This window comes from Salvelinus fontinalis, chromosome 20 (genome assembly GCF_029448725.1).
Source record: "Salvelinus fontinalis isolate EN_2023a chromosome 20, ASM2944872v1, whole genome shotgun sequence".
Lineage (NCBI taxonomy): Eukaryota > Metazoa > Chordata > Actinopteri > Salmoniformes > Salmonidae > Salvelinus > Salvelinus fontinalis.
Window position 1 is genome coordinate 7549164 of NC_074684.1, and position 17130 is coordinate 7566293.

The 17130-nt window shown below is 43.1% G+C and overlaps 1 protein-coding gene across 5 annotated transcripts in view; it reads right to left on the reverse strand.

The window, feature by feature from the left end:
• The window catches only part of LOC129817225 (MAM domain-containing glycosylphosphatidylinositol anchor protein 2-like), a 341866-nt gene that overhangs the window by 53404 nt on the left and 271332 nt on the right, over positions 1 to 17130 (reverse strand). For all 5 annotated transcript variants that reach the window (XM_055872257.1, XM_055872256.1, XM_055872255.1 and 2 more), the window contains exon 12: positions 13862 to 14039. In XM_055872257.1, the coding sequence (XP_055728232.1) occupies positions 13862 to 14039 (178 nt within the window). The remainder of the gene's footprint in view (positions 1 to 13861; positions 14040 to 17130) is intronic.

Genomic DNA, 17130 nt, shown 5'->3' on the forward strand with positions numbered 1-17130 from the left:
GCTGGAGTCCTAGAAATAAGTGGACGCTTGGTATGTGATTACAGTTAGTGTGTCTCAAATGGCACCCTATTCACTATATAGTGCACTACCTTTGACCAGAGCCCAGCCCGGGTCAACCCAATACGGAAAAGTAATATATAGCCCTATATGGTCTTATATATCCAAGAAGTGACGTATATTTAAAACTATATTATTATAGATTTAAGACCCATATATAAATGTGACAAACAGTGCATTCGGAAAGTATTCAGACCCCCTTGACTTTTCCACATTTTGTTATGTTACAGCCTTATTCTAAAATGGATTAAATAGTTTCCCCCCCCCTCATCAATCTACACACGATAGCCCATAATGACAAAACAAACACAGGTTTTTAGAAATGTTTGCACATTTATTAAAGATAAAACACTGAAATATCACATTTACATAGGTATTCAGACCCTTTACTCAGTACTTGTTGAAGCACCTTTGGCAGCGATTAAAGCCTTGAGTCTTCTTGGGTATGACGCTACAAGCTTTGCACACCTGTATTTGGGGAGTTATTGCTTTTCTGACTTTCGTGACCATGCTAATTTGGGGCTAGCTGTCCTAGCATTGATTGATACACTCACAAAAGCTTAGATTGCTTTCGCTGCAAAGCATATTTTCAAAATCGGACACGATAGGTGGATTAACAACAAGCTAAGCTGTGTTTTGGTATATTTCACTTGTGATTGCATGATTACAAATATTTGTAGTAAAATTTTGCGCCCTGCAATTCAGCGGTTGTTTAGGAAAATGATCCCGTAAAAGGGATCCGTAGCGCAGAGAAGTTAAGAGGTTCTAACAATTCAAATTTAACTAATAGTAAGACATTTCTGTCCTGCTAGTGTCTGTGTTTTCCTGGTCTACACTCTAGTTTCCTGCAGCTAATCTGGGCGTATGGTCACTAGAGATGGCTTGAGCTGACAAATGAGTTAAAGACCGCATTACAAAGACAAGATGTGGTGGGCGTCACCGAGATAGAGATAGACTCATTGTCCTAAATCATCCTTGCAGCTGGGAAACTAAGCCAGGGTGGGGTTAAGACAACAACCCACTTGCAGATAATGACAGGATGAACAGAGAGTGGGTTATGATGCTCTTCGGTCTGCATGAGGGGGGTTGAACCAACCATGACTAGGCATTGTTAGTGTCAGCTACATATAGTACTCTGCATTTGTGTAAAGGTTAGGTTACTCGATCCAACACTCAAGGGTAGGGGGTCGACCAGCCTCATTATTGCAATAATTAATCGATATTAAATAAAGATGATTGTTTGAAGAAATGACTAATTCTCTCGCAGTACTGAATTCACACGACACTGGTCTGATCACCGACAACGACGAGACAGCCTATTGGAATGAGGTCAGAGACCTGGCCGTGGGGTGCCAGCACAAAAACCTCTCCCTCGACGTGATCAAGACAAAGGAGATGATTGTGGACTACAGGTAATGGAGGACTAAGCACGCTCCCATTCTCATCGATGGGGCTGTAGTGGAGCAGGTTGAGAGTTTCAAGTTCCTTGGTGTCCACATCACCAACAAACTAACATGGTCCAAGCACACCAAGACAGTCGTGAAGAGGGCACGACAAAACCTATTCCCCCTCAGGAGACTGAAAAGATTTGGCATGGGTCCTCAGATCCTCAAAAAGTTCTATAGCTGCACCATCGAGAGCATCCTGACTGGTTGCATCACCGCATGGTATGGCAACTGCTCGGCCTCCGACCGCAAGGCACTACAAAGGGTAATGTGTACAGCCCAGTACATCAATGGGGCCAAGCTTACTGCCATCCAGGACCTCTATACCAGGTGGTGTCAGAGTAAGGCCCTAAAAATGGTCAAAGACTCCAGCCACCCTAGTCATAGACTGTTCTCTCTGCAAGCGGTACCAGAGCGCCAAGTCTAGGTCCCAAAGGCTTCTAAACAGCTTCTACCACCAAGCCATACGACTCTTGAACATCTAATCAAATGGCTACCCAGACTAGTTGCATTGCCCCTCGCCCTTTTACACTGCTGCGACTCTCTATTTATTATCTATGCATAGTAACTTTAATAACTATACCTACATGTACATTTTACCCCAATTACCTTGACTAACTGGTGCCCCCGCACATTGACTCTGTACCAGTACCGCCTGTATATAGCCTCGTTATTGTTATTTTACTGCTGCTCTTTAATTATTTGTTACTTTTATTTCATTTTTTTGTAGGTATTTAAAAAAAAAATGCATTGTTGGTTAAGAGCTTGTAAGTAAGCATTTCACTGTAAGTTCTACACCTATTGATATATGTAATACACATTTTAATACTACATCTGTCACACATATGAGCATGTAAGTATTATACATATATGCACATATACACAATATATACAAAAGTATGTGAACACGCCATCAAATGAATGGATTCATCAATTTCAGCCACACCCATTGCTGACAGTTGTATAAAATTGAGCACACAGCCATTCGATCTCCATAGACAAATATTGGCAGCAGAATGGCCTTACTGAAGAGCTCAATGACTTTCAACACGGCACAATCATAGGATGACACCTTTCCAACAAGTCAGTTTGTCAAATTTATGCACTGCTAGAGCTGCCCCGGTCAATCGTAAGTGCTGTTATTGTGAAGCGGAAACGTTTAGGAGCAACAACGGCTTAGCCGCTAAGTGGTAGGCTACACAAGCTCACAGAGCGGGACCATCCAATGCTGACACACGTAGCACATAAAAATCGTCTGCTCTCAGTTGCAACACTTACTACCGAGTTCTTAATTGCTTCTGGAAGCAACATCAGCACAAAAACTGTTGATCGGGAGCTTCAAGAAATGGGTTTCCATGGCCGAGCAACTGCACACAAGCCTAAGATCACCATGCCCGATGTTAAACATCGGCTGGAGTGGTATAAAGCTCGCTGCCATTGGACCCTGGAGCAGTAGAAACGCGTTCTCTAGAGTGATGAATCACGCTTCACCATCTGGCAGTCCGACAGACACATCTGGGTTTGGCGGATGCAAGGAGAACTCTACCCGCCCCAATGCATAGTGCTAAAAGTGAAATGTTTGGTGGAGGAGGAATAATCGGTGTGGAAGAACTTGACAACCCCATCGAACACCTTTGGGATGAATTGGAATTCCAATTATTGTATATTTCACCATACATGTGACATTCAGTATATGTACTTATATGTGTGGATGCATATATAAGCATATATGGGCATATATTGATTCCACCATATATGTCCATATAAACATAAGTGATATACATACTGCATATTGCCATATATTACTTTTCTGTTTGGGACAGTAGTTTACTATGTAGGGAAAAGGGTACCATTTGGGACACAGACTGTGTTTTCCATCCAAATGCAACAGAGATAAACACAAAACTTGTGATAAACTGCTTGAATCTCAAGGACAAAATAACTTTGGGATCACATTTGTGTGTCCTTCATTTGAATAGTTTTCTCTTTCTCTCGTTTTTTCTGTCTTTCTGTGTCACTGCACACTGTCTACTTTGACATACTAGTCTGGACATAGTATCACTTTATTCATTTACAATTCTGTTGAATAACCTTACATACTCCAGTGAGAAATGTCTACTAGATGTCTGCCAGTGCATCTCGTTTCAAATCCACCATGTTCACTGTGATATGATATGAGTTCATTGACCGCCACACACATTAGGGGCCGGCCAGGACACATGCGCGCAGGCGCGCACACACACACACACACACACACACACACACACACACACACACACACACACACACACACACACACACACACACACACACACACACACACACACACACACACACACACACACACACACACACACACACACACACACACACACACACACACACACACACACACACAGAGATACTTCATCTTGGCAGGCTGCCCTGTCCGCTGGTCCGCAACTGTATTACAAAGCAGATCGTTCAAAGGCAACCCGACCATTCATAAACAGACAATCCACAATCCCGGCCACCGCTTGCTCTCCAAAATTCACATCAATCACATTTAAAGGGTCTGGTTTTGGAGAGCAGCCATCTCTTTCTGAGAAAGACTGTGTGACGGCGTGTTCATGGCTCAAAACCACCCATCGGAATAATCACTGAATTCTAGAAACTGCTTGAATCTCAAGGACAAAATAACTTTGGGATCACATCTGTGTGTCCTTCATTTGAAGAGTTTTCTCTATCTCTTTTTTTTCTGTCTTTCTGTTTATGTCTCTCTTTCTAGCTCTCTGTGGATGCATCCACCGGCTATCACTATTCTTCAAACTCCAGCTTGTGTCCTGCATTGAGAGAGGGAAGGAGAGGAGAATAGAAGAGGACAAATTGGCGAGAGTGACTTGACTCCCCTCACCCTGAGCTTCTGCATTGGATGAGTTTAACAGTAGTAGTGTAAACTGCAGGGGGTGGCTCAGCCTTGTCCCTGAACACAGTGACACAGACAGGAGAGAAGTAAGAGAACATAATCACACAACTGGCTTACCAGTGACCCCCTGACCTGGGCTAGAGGGGCGATAGAGAGGTCACACACAGCACAGTGCTGGATATACTCAAAGTCAGATTTAGTGAAGGTTTGATGCAAGGAGAAACATGATGCAGACATGATATCTCAGCACAAAAGCAACCTATAATAGAGAGCCGTTGCCATACTGCCAATGTGTGTGACAGTAAGGTGGTCACCTACACATTCAATCTGTTTTGGAAGGGCTGTTGGATCAGCAAACAGCTGCTGACTTTGTCACAACAGCAGAATCCAAGAGAGTGTGGGAGAGTGGTGACACTGCCATTCTTCATACCCCAGCCAGCATGGGACACTAAGCAGTTTTCACCAACAAACACACAGTAAACCTGCTATCCTCTGTTATTTGGCCCTCATAGGAGCGATTGCGCATCCTGCCTTACTGTCAGACCCAAATCTTTGGACTAGGCCATCGTCATAGACATCATCACAGAAGACAATGATGAGTTAGGTCTAACTCAATCTAGGTCTATAGGAAATTGGTCTAATGTTGCTCCATAGTCATTATCTTACTTTCCTGCAACTCAAAAAACACTATGGAACATTAGGACAATTCTATTTCCTATCAACTAGCTAACCTCAGATGGTATAATAACAGTGTAATAATGACATATCTTTTCATCAGATTCTCGATGTCCCTGCTTTGATTACATGATCTGCCTAGGGATGTCCACTCACTCACTCATTCGACACAGTTCCTCTATTCATTATATGAAGAATCACAAAGTTTGAGAGTGATACAGATTGCAGCATGGTAATTCCAGCAATATTTCATATGCTAGTTTCAAGTTTCAATGTCACATGCACAAGTATAGTGAAATGCTTTTCTTGCAAACTCAAAGCCCAACAATGCAATAATCAATAACAATGTAATACTACAAACAAAAACATGAGAAATAAGAAGAAATATGAAGAACACAATAAGTAAGTCAGCATACTATATACAGGGTCAGTTCCAATACCATATTTACAATGTGCAGGGGTACTGGAGTGATGGAGGTAGATACTGTATGTATAAGGGTAAGGTGACTAGGCAACAGGGAATAAGATAAGCAGAGTAGCAGCAGTTTGTATGTGAGTGTGTGTAGAGTCAGTATAAATGTATGTGCATATTATGTGTGAGTGATCAGATAGAGCGAGTGTGTGTGTGAGAGTGTAGGGCCCTGTGAGTGTGCATAAAGACAGTGCAAAATAAATAAATAAAAGGTCAATAAGGATACAAGGTTAACTCAGATAGTCTGTAGCTATTGTGTTAGCTATTTATCAGTCTTATTGCTTGGGGACAGAAGCTGTTCAAGAGCCTGTTGGTGCCAGACTGCACCGGTACCGCTTGCCGTGCGGAAGCAGAGAGAATAGTCTATGGCTTGGGTGGTTGGAGTCTTTAACCATTTTCCGGGCCTTCCTACCACACAGCCTGATATAAATACTGGTTGATGCTTATTTATAAAAAGCTGTACAACTTTTAGAGGATTTTTAAAGTCTTATGTGATTTGAAGTCTTTAGTAATTTGGACACAGAGGAACTTGAAGCTCTCGACCTGCTCCACTGCTGCCCCGTTGATGTGGATGGGTCTACGGTGTCTGGGATGGTGGAGTTAATGTGTGCCAGAACCAGTCTCTCAAAGCGCTTCATGATTACAGAAGTGAGTGCTACAGGGCGGTAGTCATTGTGGCATGAAGCCTTAGAGTTCTTGTGGACAGGAATGATGGTGGTCATCTTATAACTAGTAGGGATTACAGACTGGGACAAGGAGAGGTTGAAAACTACCGTGAATATGCCTGCCAGCTGTTCTGCGTATGCTCTGAGAACCCACCCTGGAATACCGTTGGGCTCCGTAGCCTTGCAGGTGTTGACCTGATTGAAGAGCTTCCTCACGTTGGCCTCGGAGAGCGAGATCACCCAATCCTCTGGGTCGGCCCTCACACCCGGCACCATGTTGTTGTTGTCAAAGACTGCATAGAATGCATTGAGTTTATCTGGTAACGACGCATCGTTTGGCAGATCACAGTTGGGTCTTCCGTAACGGACTGTAGCCCCTAACACATGCAGCGGGCGGCAGAGCCTGTGTAATATGATCCCACCTTTTTCCTATATTTTCCTTTTGCTCGTTTGATGACTCTGCAGAGGTCATAGAGGGCCTTGTTGTACTTATTCCTGTCCTTGACTGTAGTCTCAAGGTTGTCTACGATAGCCCTGTTTGCGGTAGCCCTGTCCTTTACTTTAGCGCCAACCTTGGTGTTAATCCAGGGCTTTTGATTGGGGAAGCCAATCCCTAGCATACAGCCTTTCCGCTAGCCTGCGGTTGTGTAGTAGTGGAAGGTAGTGCAGTCCTAGGCCAATTCCTTGGCCTAGGGTACAGTAATTAGCTATTTGCACAGTCACATGCACACACACGCACACACACACATACGAGCACACTGGGGCTTGGAGCCGCTCAGCACTGCAGCAGTAGCCTTTCACAGCTCTGATGAGCTGCAGTAAAATGGAATAATTCAAAACTACAGCAGTAAGGCAGCAGATCATTTCAGGTTGAAGAACACAGCATCGCAAGCAGGCAGGCAGACGGTGTGTGACAAGCTAGCAGCACAGTCAGTGTCAGAGTGCTTCTCAATCACAGGTCCTAAAGCTTAACTAGAGTAGCTAACAGACATCAGAAAGTATTCACACCCCTTAACTTTTTCCACATTTTGTTGTGATATTGCCTGACTTTAAAATGGACTAAATTAAGATGTTGTGTCACTGATCTACACACAATACCCCAATAGTGTCAAAGTGGAATTATGTTTTTAGAAATGTTTATGCCTTCGTTATGGCAAGCCTATAAGTGCAAGAGTAAAACTGTGGTTAACATGATTTTTTTATTGGCTACCCCATCTCTGTACCCCACACTGTAAGGTTCCTCAATTGAGTAGTGAATTTCAAGCACATATTCAACCACAAAGACCAGGGTGGTTTTTCAATGCCTCATAAAGAAGGGCACCGAATAATACACCACATGACCAAAAGTATGTGGACACCTGCTCGTCGAACATGTCATGCCAAAAGCATGGACATTAATATGGAGTTGGTCCCCCCTTTGCTGCTATAACAACCTCCACTCTTCTGGGAAGGCTTTCCATTAGATATTGGAACACTGCTGCGAGGACTTGCTTCCATTCAGCAACAAGAGCATTAGTGAGGTCGGGCAGTGATGTTGGGCGATTAGGCCTGGCTCACAGTCAGCATTCCAATTCATCCCAAAGGTATTTGATGGGGTTGAGGTCAGGGCTCTGTGCAGGTCAGTCAAGTTAATCCACACCAATCTCGACAAATCATTTCTGTGTGGACCTCGATTTGTGCACCGGGGCATTGTCATGCTGAAACAGGGGAGGGCCTTCCCCAAAGCACACAATTGTCTAGAATGTCATTGTATGCTGTAGCATTAAGATTTCCTATCACTGGAACTAATGGGCCTTGCCCGAACCATGAAAAACAGCACCAGACCTTTATTCCTCCTCCACGAAACTTTACACTTGGCACTTTGCATTCAGGCAGGTAGCGTTCTCCTGGGATCCGCTAAACCCAGATTCGTCCGTTGGACTGTCAGCATGATACATCATTCCAGAGAACACGTTTACACTGCTCCAGAGTCCAATGGCAGAGTGCTTTACACCACTCCAGCAGATGCTTGGCATTGCGTATGGTGATCTTAAGCTTATGTGCGGCTGCTCGGCCATGAAACCAATTTCATGAAGCTCCCGAAGAACAGTTATTGTGGTGACGTTGCTTCCAGAGGCAGTTTGGAACTCGGTAGTGAGTGTTGTAACCGAGGACAGATTATTTTTACACGCTGCGCGCTTTAGCACTCAGCTGTCCCGTTCTGTGAGCTTGCCGTTGTTGTGCCTAGACATTTCCACTTCACTTTCCGCTGCCCCTATAATCGCCAAGCCTGTCTCTTCTCTCTGGGGAGGTTCCAATTTGTTCGAAGGCAGCCAGCGTTAGTCCTTTATTTAAAGGTGGAGATCAAGCTGATCCTAACTGTTATAGGCCTATTTCTATTTTGCCCTGTTTATCAAAAGTGGTGGAAAAACTTGTCAAAATCAACTCACTGGATTTCTTGATGTCTATTCTCTCTGGTATGCAATCTGGTTTCCGCTCAGGTTATGGATGTGTCACTGCAACCTTAAAGGTCCTCAAAATGTCGCCATTCTCCTTGATTCTATGCAATGTTGTGCTACTATTTTTATGGACTTGGCCAAAGCTTTTGATATGGTAGACCATTCCATTCTTGTGGACTGGCTAAGGAGTATTGGTGTCACTGAGAGGTCTTTGGCCTGGTTTGCTAACTACCTCTCTCAAAGCGTGCACTGTATAATGTCAGAACATCTGCTGTCTCAGCCACTTTCTGTCACCAAGGGTGTACCCCAAGGCATGATCCTAGGCCCCATGCTCTTCACAATTTACATCAACAACAGCTCAGGCAGTAGGATGCTCTCACATCCATTTATATACAGATGATACAGTCTTATACTCAGCTGGCCCCTCCCTGGATTTGGTGTTAAACGCTCTACAACAAAGCTTTCTGAGTGTCCAACAAGCTTTCTCTACCCTTAACCTTGTTCTGAACACCTCCAAAACAAAAGTCATGTGGTTTGGTAGGAAGAATGTTCCTCTCCCCACAGGTGTGAATACTACCTCTGAGGGTTTAGAACTTAAAGTAGTCACCTTATACAAGTACTTGGGAGTATGGCTAGATGGTACACTATCCTTCTCTCAGCACATATCAAAGCTGCAGGCTAAAGTTCAATCTAGACTTGGTTTCCTCTATCTTAATCGCTCCTCTTTCACCCCAGCTACTAAACTAACCCTGATTCAGATGACCATCCTACCCATGCTAGGTTACAGAGACTAAATGTATAGATCAGCAGGTAAGGGTGCTCTTGAGCATCTAGCTGTTCTTTACCATTTGGCCACCACCAATGCTCCTTATAGGACACATCACTGCAATCTATACTCTTCTGTAAACTGGTCATCTGTATACCTGTCATAAGACCCACTGATTGATGCTTATTTATAAAACCCTCTGAGGCCTCACTCCTCCTTATCTGAGATATTTACTGCAGCCCTCATCCTCCACATACAACACCCATTCTGCCAATCACATTCTGTTAAAGGTCCCCAAAGCACACACATCCCTTGGTCGCTCGTCTTTTCACTTCGCTGCAGCTAGAACGAGCTGCAACAAACACTCAAACTAGACAGTTTTACCTCAATCTCCTCATTCAAAGACTCATGGACACTGTGATGTCCTGTGATGTAATGTTGTCTCTACCTTCTTGTCCTTTGTGATGTTGTCTGTGCCCAATAATGTTTGTACCATGTTTTGTGCTGCTGCCATGTTGTGTTGCTACCATGTTGTTGTCATGTTGTGTTGTTACCATGCTGTGTTGTCATGTGTTGTTGCTATGATATGTTGTCGTCTTAGGTCTCTCTTGATGTAGTGTTGTGTTGCCTCTCTTGTCGTGATGTGTGTTTTGTCCTATATTTTTATTTAATGTATTTTTAGGCCTTTTGCCTTTTGGTAGGCCCTCATTGTAAATAAGAATTTGTTCTTAACTTACCTGCCTAGTTACATAAAGGTAAAATAAAAAATAAAAACAATAACAGCACATTCAGTTGACCGTGGACAGCTCTAGCATGGCAGAAATTTGACGAACTGACTTGTTGGAAAGGTGGCATCCTATGACGGTGCCACGTGGAAAGTAAGGCCATTCTACTGGCAATGTTGTCTATGGAGATTGCATGGCGGTGTGCTCGATTGTATACACCTGTCAGCAACGGGTGTGGCTGAAATAGCCGAATTCACTAGTTTGAAAGGGTGTCCACATACTTTTGTATATATAGTGTAGATATGTACAAATAAAAAAGGCAGATGCTGAATATCCCTTTGAGCATGGTGAAGTTATTAATTAGGCTTCAGATGGTGTATCAATACACCCAGTCACTACAAACATACAGGTGTCCTTCCTAACTCAGCTGCCGGAAAGGAAATAAACTGTTCAGGGATTTCACCATGAGGCCAATGGTGATTTTAAAACACTTACAGAGTTTAATAGTTGTGATGAGAAAACTGAGGATGGTTCAATCAACAATATTGTAGCTACTCCACAATACTAACCTCAATGACAGAGTGAAAAGAAGAAGGCATGTGCAAAGTAAAATATTCCACAACATGCAACAAGGCACTTAAGTAAAACTGCAAAAAATGTGTCAAAGAAATTAACTTTTAGTCCTGAATAAAAAGCGTTATGTTTGGGGCAAATCCAACACATCACTGAGTACCACTCTTCATATTTTCAATCATGATGGTGTCTGTATCATGTTATGGGTATGTTTGTCATCGGCAAGGACTAGGGATTGTTTTTTCATAAATAGAAACGGAATACAACTAAGTACAGGCAAAATCCTAGAGGAAAACCTGGTTCAGTCTGCATTCCAACAGACACTGGGAGACAAATTCCCCTTTCAGCAAAACAATAACCTAAAACACAAGGCCATATCTACACTGGAGTCTACACTGGTTATCTACTTACAGTTTTGACTTAAATTGTCTTGAAAATCTAGGGCAAGACTTGAAAATGGCTTTCTAGCAATAATTAACAACCAAATTGACAGAGCTTGAAGAATTTAAAAAAAGAATAATGGGCAAATATTGTACAATCCAGGTGTGCAAAGACTTGAGTGGATACTTTCTAAAGACACTGTATGTGTTTTTGGCTCTCTGGGTTGGCATGCTAGCCAAGCTAGCTCCTGTAGCTTTTATTTTTCTGTCAACATTTTATTTTGCGTTAGCTAGCATAGATAGCTAAGCTAGCTCCTGTAGCTTTTTTTTTCTGTCAACATTTTATTTTGCGTTAGCTAGCATAGATAGCCAAGCTAGCATAGATAGCTTCACTCGCTGTCAACAATCTAAATGATTTTGTCAGATCAATAAGTATGCACTTTATTATCTATTAGGGCACTGGATGATCTAGTCAATATCATAATCATTGCCTATCTTCCCTGACAACTGACCTCTCTGTTTGTTAGCAACCTGTCTCGTCTTCCTGTTGTTAACCTGTTGGGGATGGGGGCGCTGTTTAGACTATTTATGCTAATTTGGCTAATTTTTTAAACGGCTTCCCACAAAATCCTTGATCGTACAATATGCATATTATTATTATTATTGGATAGAAAACAGTCTATAGTTTCTATAGGAGTTGAAATTTTGTCTCTAAGTGGAACAGAGCCCATTCTACAGCAATTTCCCTGACATGGAGTCAGATTTGAGAAATGTTGGCCACTCTTCTGAAGTCAGTTAAAAGGGCACTGTCGTTGCTATGACTATACGGACACTTCTTACGTCTTCCCCTGGATGCCTTTACGTGATGACGATTCCAACGGGGTCGATTGCGCGTTCACAGGCCCTACAAATGAAAAAACCCTGAAGCTAGTCATTCTTTGGGAGCTGCGTCATGAGCCTAGAGGACACCGGCGCGCACCTGTTCCAAGCGTTAGTTTAGCCTGTTATATTTCTCCGGTCATCTTTTCACTCGTTATAGGAGTTAAAAACATCATAAGGTAGTTAATTTAAAGCGTTTTATAGCAATTTATATCCGTTTAGTGCGATTTTGGGACATTTATTTTTGCAACGATGTGAAAAGTTGGGCACGCTTTTCAGTTCATCCCGAACGCAGTTGACATTTCCACATGGCAAGAGGACAGCTTTCCACCAAAAGACGATTTCTCCCAAGAAAGGATCCTTTGCCCAAGATACTGATGGAAGAACAGCTCAAGGTAGGACATTTTTATTATGATAAATCGTGTTTCTGTCGAAACATTTTAGTGGCTTAGGACGCCATGTTTTTTGACGTAGCTTCGCTTGGCGCAAACTGTATTGAAAAGTAAGGATAAATTAAAAAATGTAATAACGCAATTGTATTAAGAATTAAATTGTCTATCAATCCCTGTCCACCCTATATTTTTTAGTCACGTTTATGAGTATTTATGTATAAGAGTAGATCACTGTCTAAGTGGCGCAAGGACTTTTTCTTTACCAGCTTGTCTACATTTCACATTGTCTAACCATGATTTTGGTGGCTAAATATAAACATTTTCGATCAAACTGTATATGCATGTTGTAATGTGATGTTACAGGAGTGTCATCGGAAGAATTCTGAGAAGGTTAGTGAAAAAATTAATATCTTTTGGCGATGTTGACTTTTATCGCTCACTTTGGCTAGAATCAATGCTGGGCTGCTAATTGCTATGTGCTAAGCTAATATAACGATTTATTGTGTTTTCGCTGTAAGACACTTAGAAAATCTGAAATATTGTCTGTATTCACAGGATCTGTGTCTTTCGATTCGTGTATGCTGTGTATTTTTACGAAATGTTTGATGATTAGTAGTTAGGTAAACACGTTGCTCATTGTAATTATTCTAGTCCATTTGTGATGGTGGGTGCAATTGTAAACTATGCCATCTACCTGAAATATGCACTTTTTTCTAACAAAACCTATCCCATACCATAAATATGTTATCAGACTGTCATCTAATGAGTTTTTTTGTTGGTTAGGGGCTATAAATATCTTAGTTTAGCCGAATTGGTGATGGCTACTGGTGTTGGTGGACAAATAAAAGATGGTGGATTATGCTAATGTGTTTTTAGGTAATAGATGTACATCTTTACATATTGTGTCTTCCCTGTAAAACATTTTAAAAATCGGAAATGTTGACTGGATTCACAAGATCTGTGTCTTTCATTAGCTGTATTGGACTTTAATGTGTGAAAGTTAAATATTTAAAAAAAATATTTTTTTTGAATTTCGCGGCACTGGTTTTTCAGTGGGGGGGGGGGGGGGGGGGGTGCCGCTAGCGCCACGCTGATCCTAGACAGGTTTAACAACCTCTTAACAACCTCAACCGCTGTGTTCAGAGGTCTAGTTGTCATGACTACATCATCACAGGATCATCACAGGATGACAGACATACCTAATGAAGGATGTTACCTTGTAGCTGTAGTTCAGTTCCAGAGTAGGAGACCACTGACTTCATCCACACTTCACATTGAACAGTTTTCCTCATTTTCATACAATATACACCTGCTTGGGGTTGTTACATTCCCAATCAAATAGATCAAATTCTAGTATCTTTCCCAAAATGTCTAAGAAATTAGCAGGATTTCCAGAATTCTCCAACCAGGATATCTGTAAATCCTTGGAATTTGGGGGAAATTACAGGAATTTGTAACCCTAAACATACCAATCCAATGGTCTACTCACCACTGTAGGTGATGATCCTGATGGTGGAGTCCCCCTCCCCGAAGCGTGTGATGGGGGTGAGGCGCACCTCGTAGGCCGCAGGCTTGATGAGCTCTGTCAGGTTGTGTGTGTTCAGCTCTCCCTTGGTGATGGTTCCATCCACGGGGATCTCCTGCTCCCACCACCTCTGGAGCCCCGTCTGGACGGGAGGACACATGACAACAGAGTTAGAATCACACACACACACACACACACACACACACACACACACACACACACACACACACACACACACACACACACACACACACACACACACACACACACACACACACACACACACACACACACACACACACACACACACACACAGTGTAAAGAACACTATGAGACTCCCACAAACCAGTGTTGCCTTCATACACAGAGAAGAAAAGTGAGCACAGGTTGAATCAGATTGGATTGGAATGAGTCTCGTGTCATGAATGTAGTCTACACATCTCTACAAGGAAGGGGGCATGACCAGTAGTGATGCATTCTCAAGACTCCTTGAGTTTTCCTTCTCATCCTTATCAACAGCACCTTATCAAACATGGTCATCTTTGAAGTTTCCCTCTAACCACGGTCCACATGTTTCTCTATGCATCGCATCACACAGACCGGGCCCCTGCCTTAAAAGAGACTAACCGTAAACAGAATTTTCCATCACATCTTTAGACGTTGCTCTCCCGTGAACCCGCTTTCAGGTGATGATCTAATTTAAGTCATCCTCACACGGATACTGCTATTCATACCTGGTGATACAATGGCAATGTGGCTTTGAACCAGCGTGGAATTCAAAGAGGCAAGTGATGCATTCCACATCCATTGGGAACCATGAAAGGGCTTGAGCATGAGAGAGAATAAGGGAAAAGAAGGATGTATTTTCTTCTAGAGGATCAGTTAGGATAGCAGAGACCTGGAAAAGAGAATGGTAACAGCTCCTGCATCACAAATAGTCACCATATGCCATTGCGAATGTGTGTTGCCAGGATAGAGAGGAAGGGAGAGTGAGACTAGAGGGAGAGAGAGAAGCAATGGATGAGTTTGTAAGGATGTGCAGTGTGTGTGTGTGTGTGTGTGTGTGTGTGTGTGTGTGTGTGTGTGTGTGTGTGTGTGTGTGTGTGTGTGTGTGTGTGTGTGTGTGTGTGTGTGTGTGTGTGTGTGTGTGTGTGTGTGTGTGTGTGTGCATTTGTGGGTGTGTGTTTGGTAGGCCAGTGCCAATTAAGTAATTAACCAGTGTGAGTCTGCTGTGTAATTACCAACTAAGAGTTAGGTTCACAGGTAAATAGCTCTGGTTTTGTCTGTTATTTATAATTGTAGACAGGCTGTAACAGTTTGCCCCAACCCTTTTAATTTCCACTGTACCACAGAGTCCAAAAGGCACCTCTGCTAATTTGCATGAATTGCAAGGGTTTGGAGATGAGTTTGATGAAGTGTGTCTGTGTGTGTGTGCATGAATGCCGATGTGTCCATGTGTGTGTGTGTGCATACAATATGAGTGCATACGAGTATCCATGCATGTGTGTGTGCGTGAATGATGAAGTGTGTACAATGCTGTTCGGGGCAGATGGAGGCCTTAAATGCCAATCTTGGCTCCAGAACCACTTTGCCTCAAACTCTGACTGAACAAATGGAAGCTGATGACTCCATCTTTCCACCATCAGGGAACAGAATTGTCTTTTAAATAGTTAATTAAATCTATAATTGCTCATTACAGAAGCCTTTTACTATTTTAATGTGATTTGCAACAGTGCGTCTCTGTTCAACTTCTTTAGGTTTGGTACTTCTGTTTTATTCTCCCATTATTGTTTGTTTGACTTGATGCAATTATCATTTTCTGCGTGTAACTCATTACCTTTTCACTCCTAGTGTTTCTTCACAGGGAGTCAGACAGAGGCAGAGTGCCATATCACATCTAAATTCACTTGATTGCAGCAACAGTTTGTGGGATTTTTATGGTACCTTTAAGAACCAGAGAAGTTGATCAAAGAGACGGGTGCAGAGTGAAACGCAGGACTAATCAAAGTGGCTTTCAACATTAGGAGAGAGAGAACGAGAGAGAAGAGGGAGCGAGAGAGTTAGATAGAGGAGGAGGGAGAGAGAGAGAGAGAGACAGAAAGAGAGGGGGAGGGGGAGACAGAGAGAGACAGAGAGGGGGGAGGGTGAGACAGAGAGAGAGAGAGATTGATTGGCTGCATGTAATTAGTCTGCTGCTATTGATCTGTGCTGCTCCTCGCCCCGCTCACTGATCCAACACTGACTGACAGATCAATTGACTGAGGAGGAGGAGGCGCAAGAGAGCGAGAGAGACAGAAAGAGAAGAGGAAGAAGGAAGAGGCTGTCATTGCTTCATTGCAGCAAAGGAGAGAAGGAGGGAAAGAAAGAGAGAAAGAGAGAGAGAGTAAAAAGGATAAGGCTGTCATTGCAGCGTGAGGATGCTTCAGGAGGGAAGAAGGGTGGAACAAGAGAGAGGAACAGAAGGCGAGAGACAGAGAGTAGAAAGAAAGGCTGCCTTGTCTTTGCAGTGGGCTGACATGGAAGTAGAGTGTTCAGAAGTGAAGCTCACAGACAGACAACAGCCATGACTGCCAAGGTGCGCCGTGATCCTGCTCTGTGCTTCTCCTCGCTCCTATACGCTCCTTCCTTTCAACTAGGGCCTCACACTCTCTTTCCTCGGCCCAACCGGCCTGTTCTACCCGTCCGCCTGTCTGTCCGTCTGTCTTTCACACCAGGCCCCAGACAATAACAGAGAGCCATTATAGAGGCATAAAACCCACTAGGCCTCAGTATTAATTCAAAAGCAACTGCGAAGGGGAAATGATAATGATTATGTGGGAATGGAGGGGGAACATAACAGAACAGGCGTAGTGTTAGCTGCTCTGCTCATGGCTATAAATAGCAGATAGAGCAGAGGAGTGGAGGAGCGGTCCATGTGCCAACGCTTTCATTACTGCACCACTGTCTCAGCTCACTCCTCCCAGCATCCTACCGGGGGTATCTAAACATTTATTTATTTATGAAGGAGGGAAACACTCCTCCTCCTTCCTCCCTCTCACTCTCCCTCTCTCTCTCTTGTTCCCTCTCTCCTCCTTACTCATTCATGTTCCATCGCTCTCTCAATGGCAAAGAGCGATGAAAACAGAGTCCTCATTGCGAAGGAAGAAAAGTGGAAAAGAAAAAGGGTCAAGATTCAATCATTTCTTGGCAGATGAAACATGAAGGAGAGGCTCACCTTCAAGGTAAATGTTACC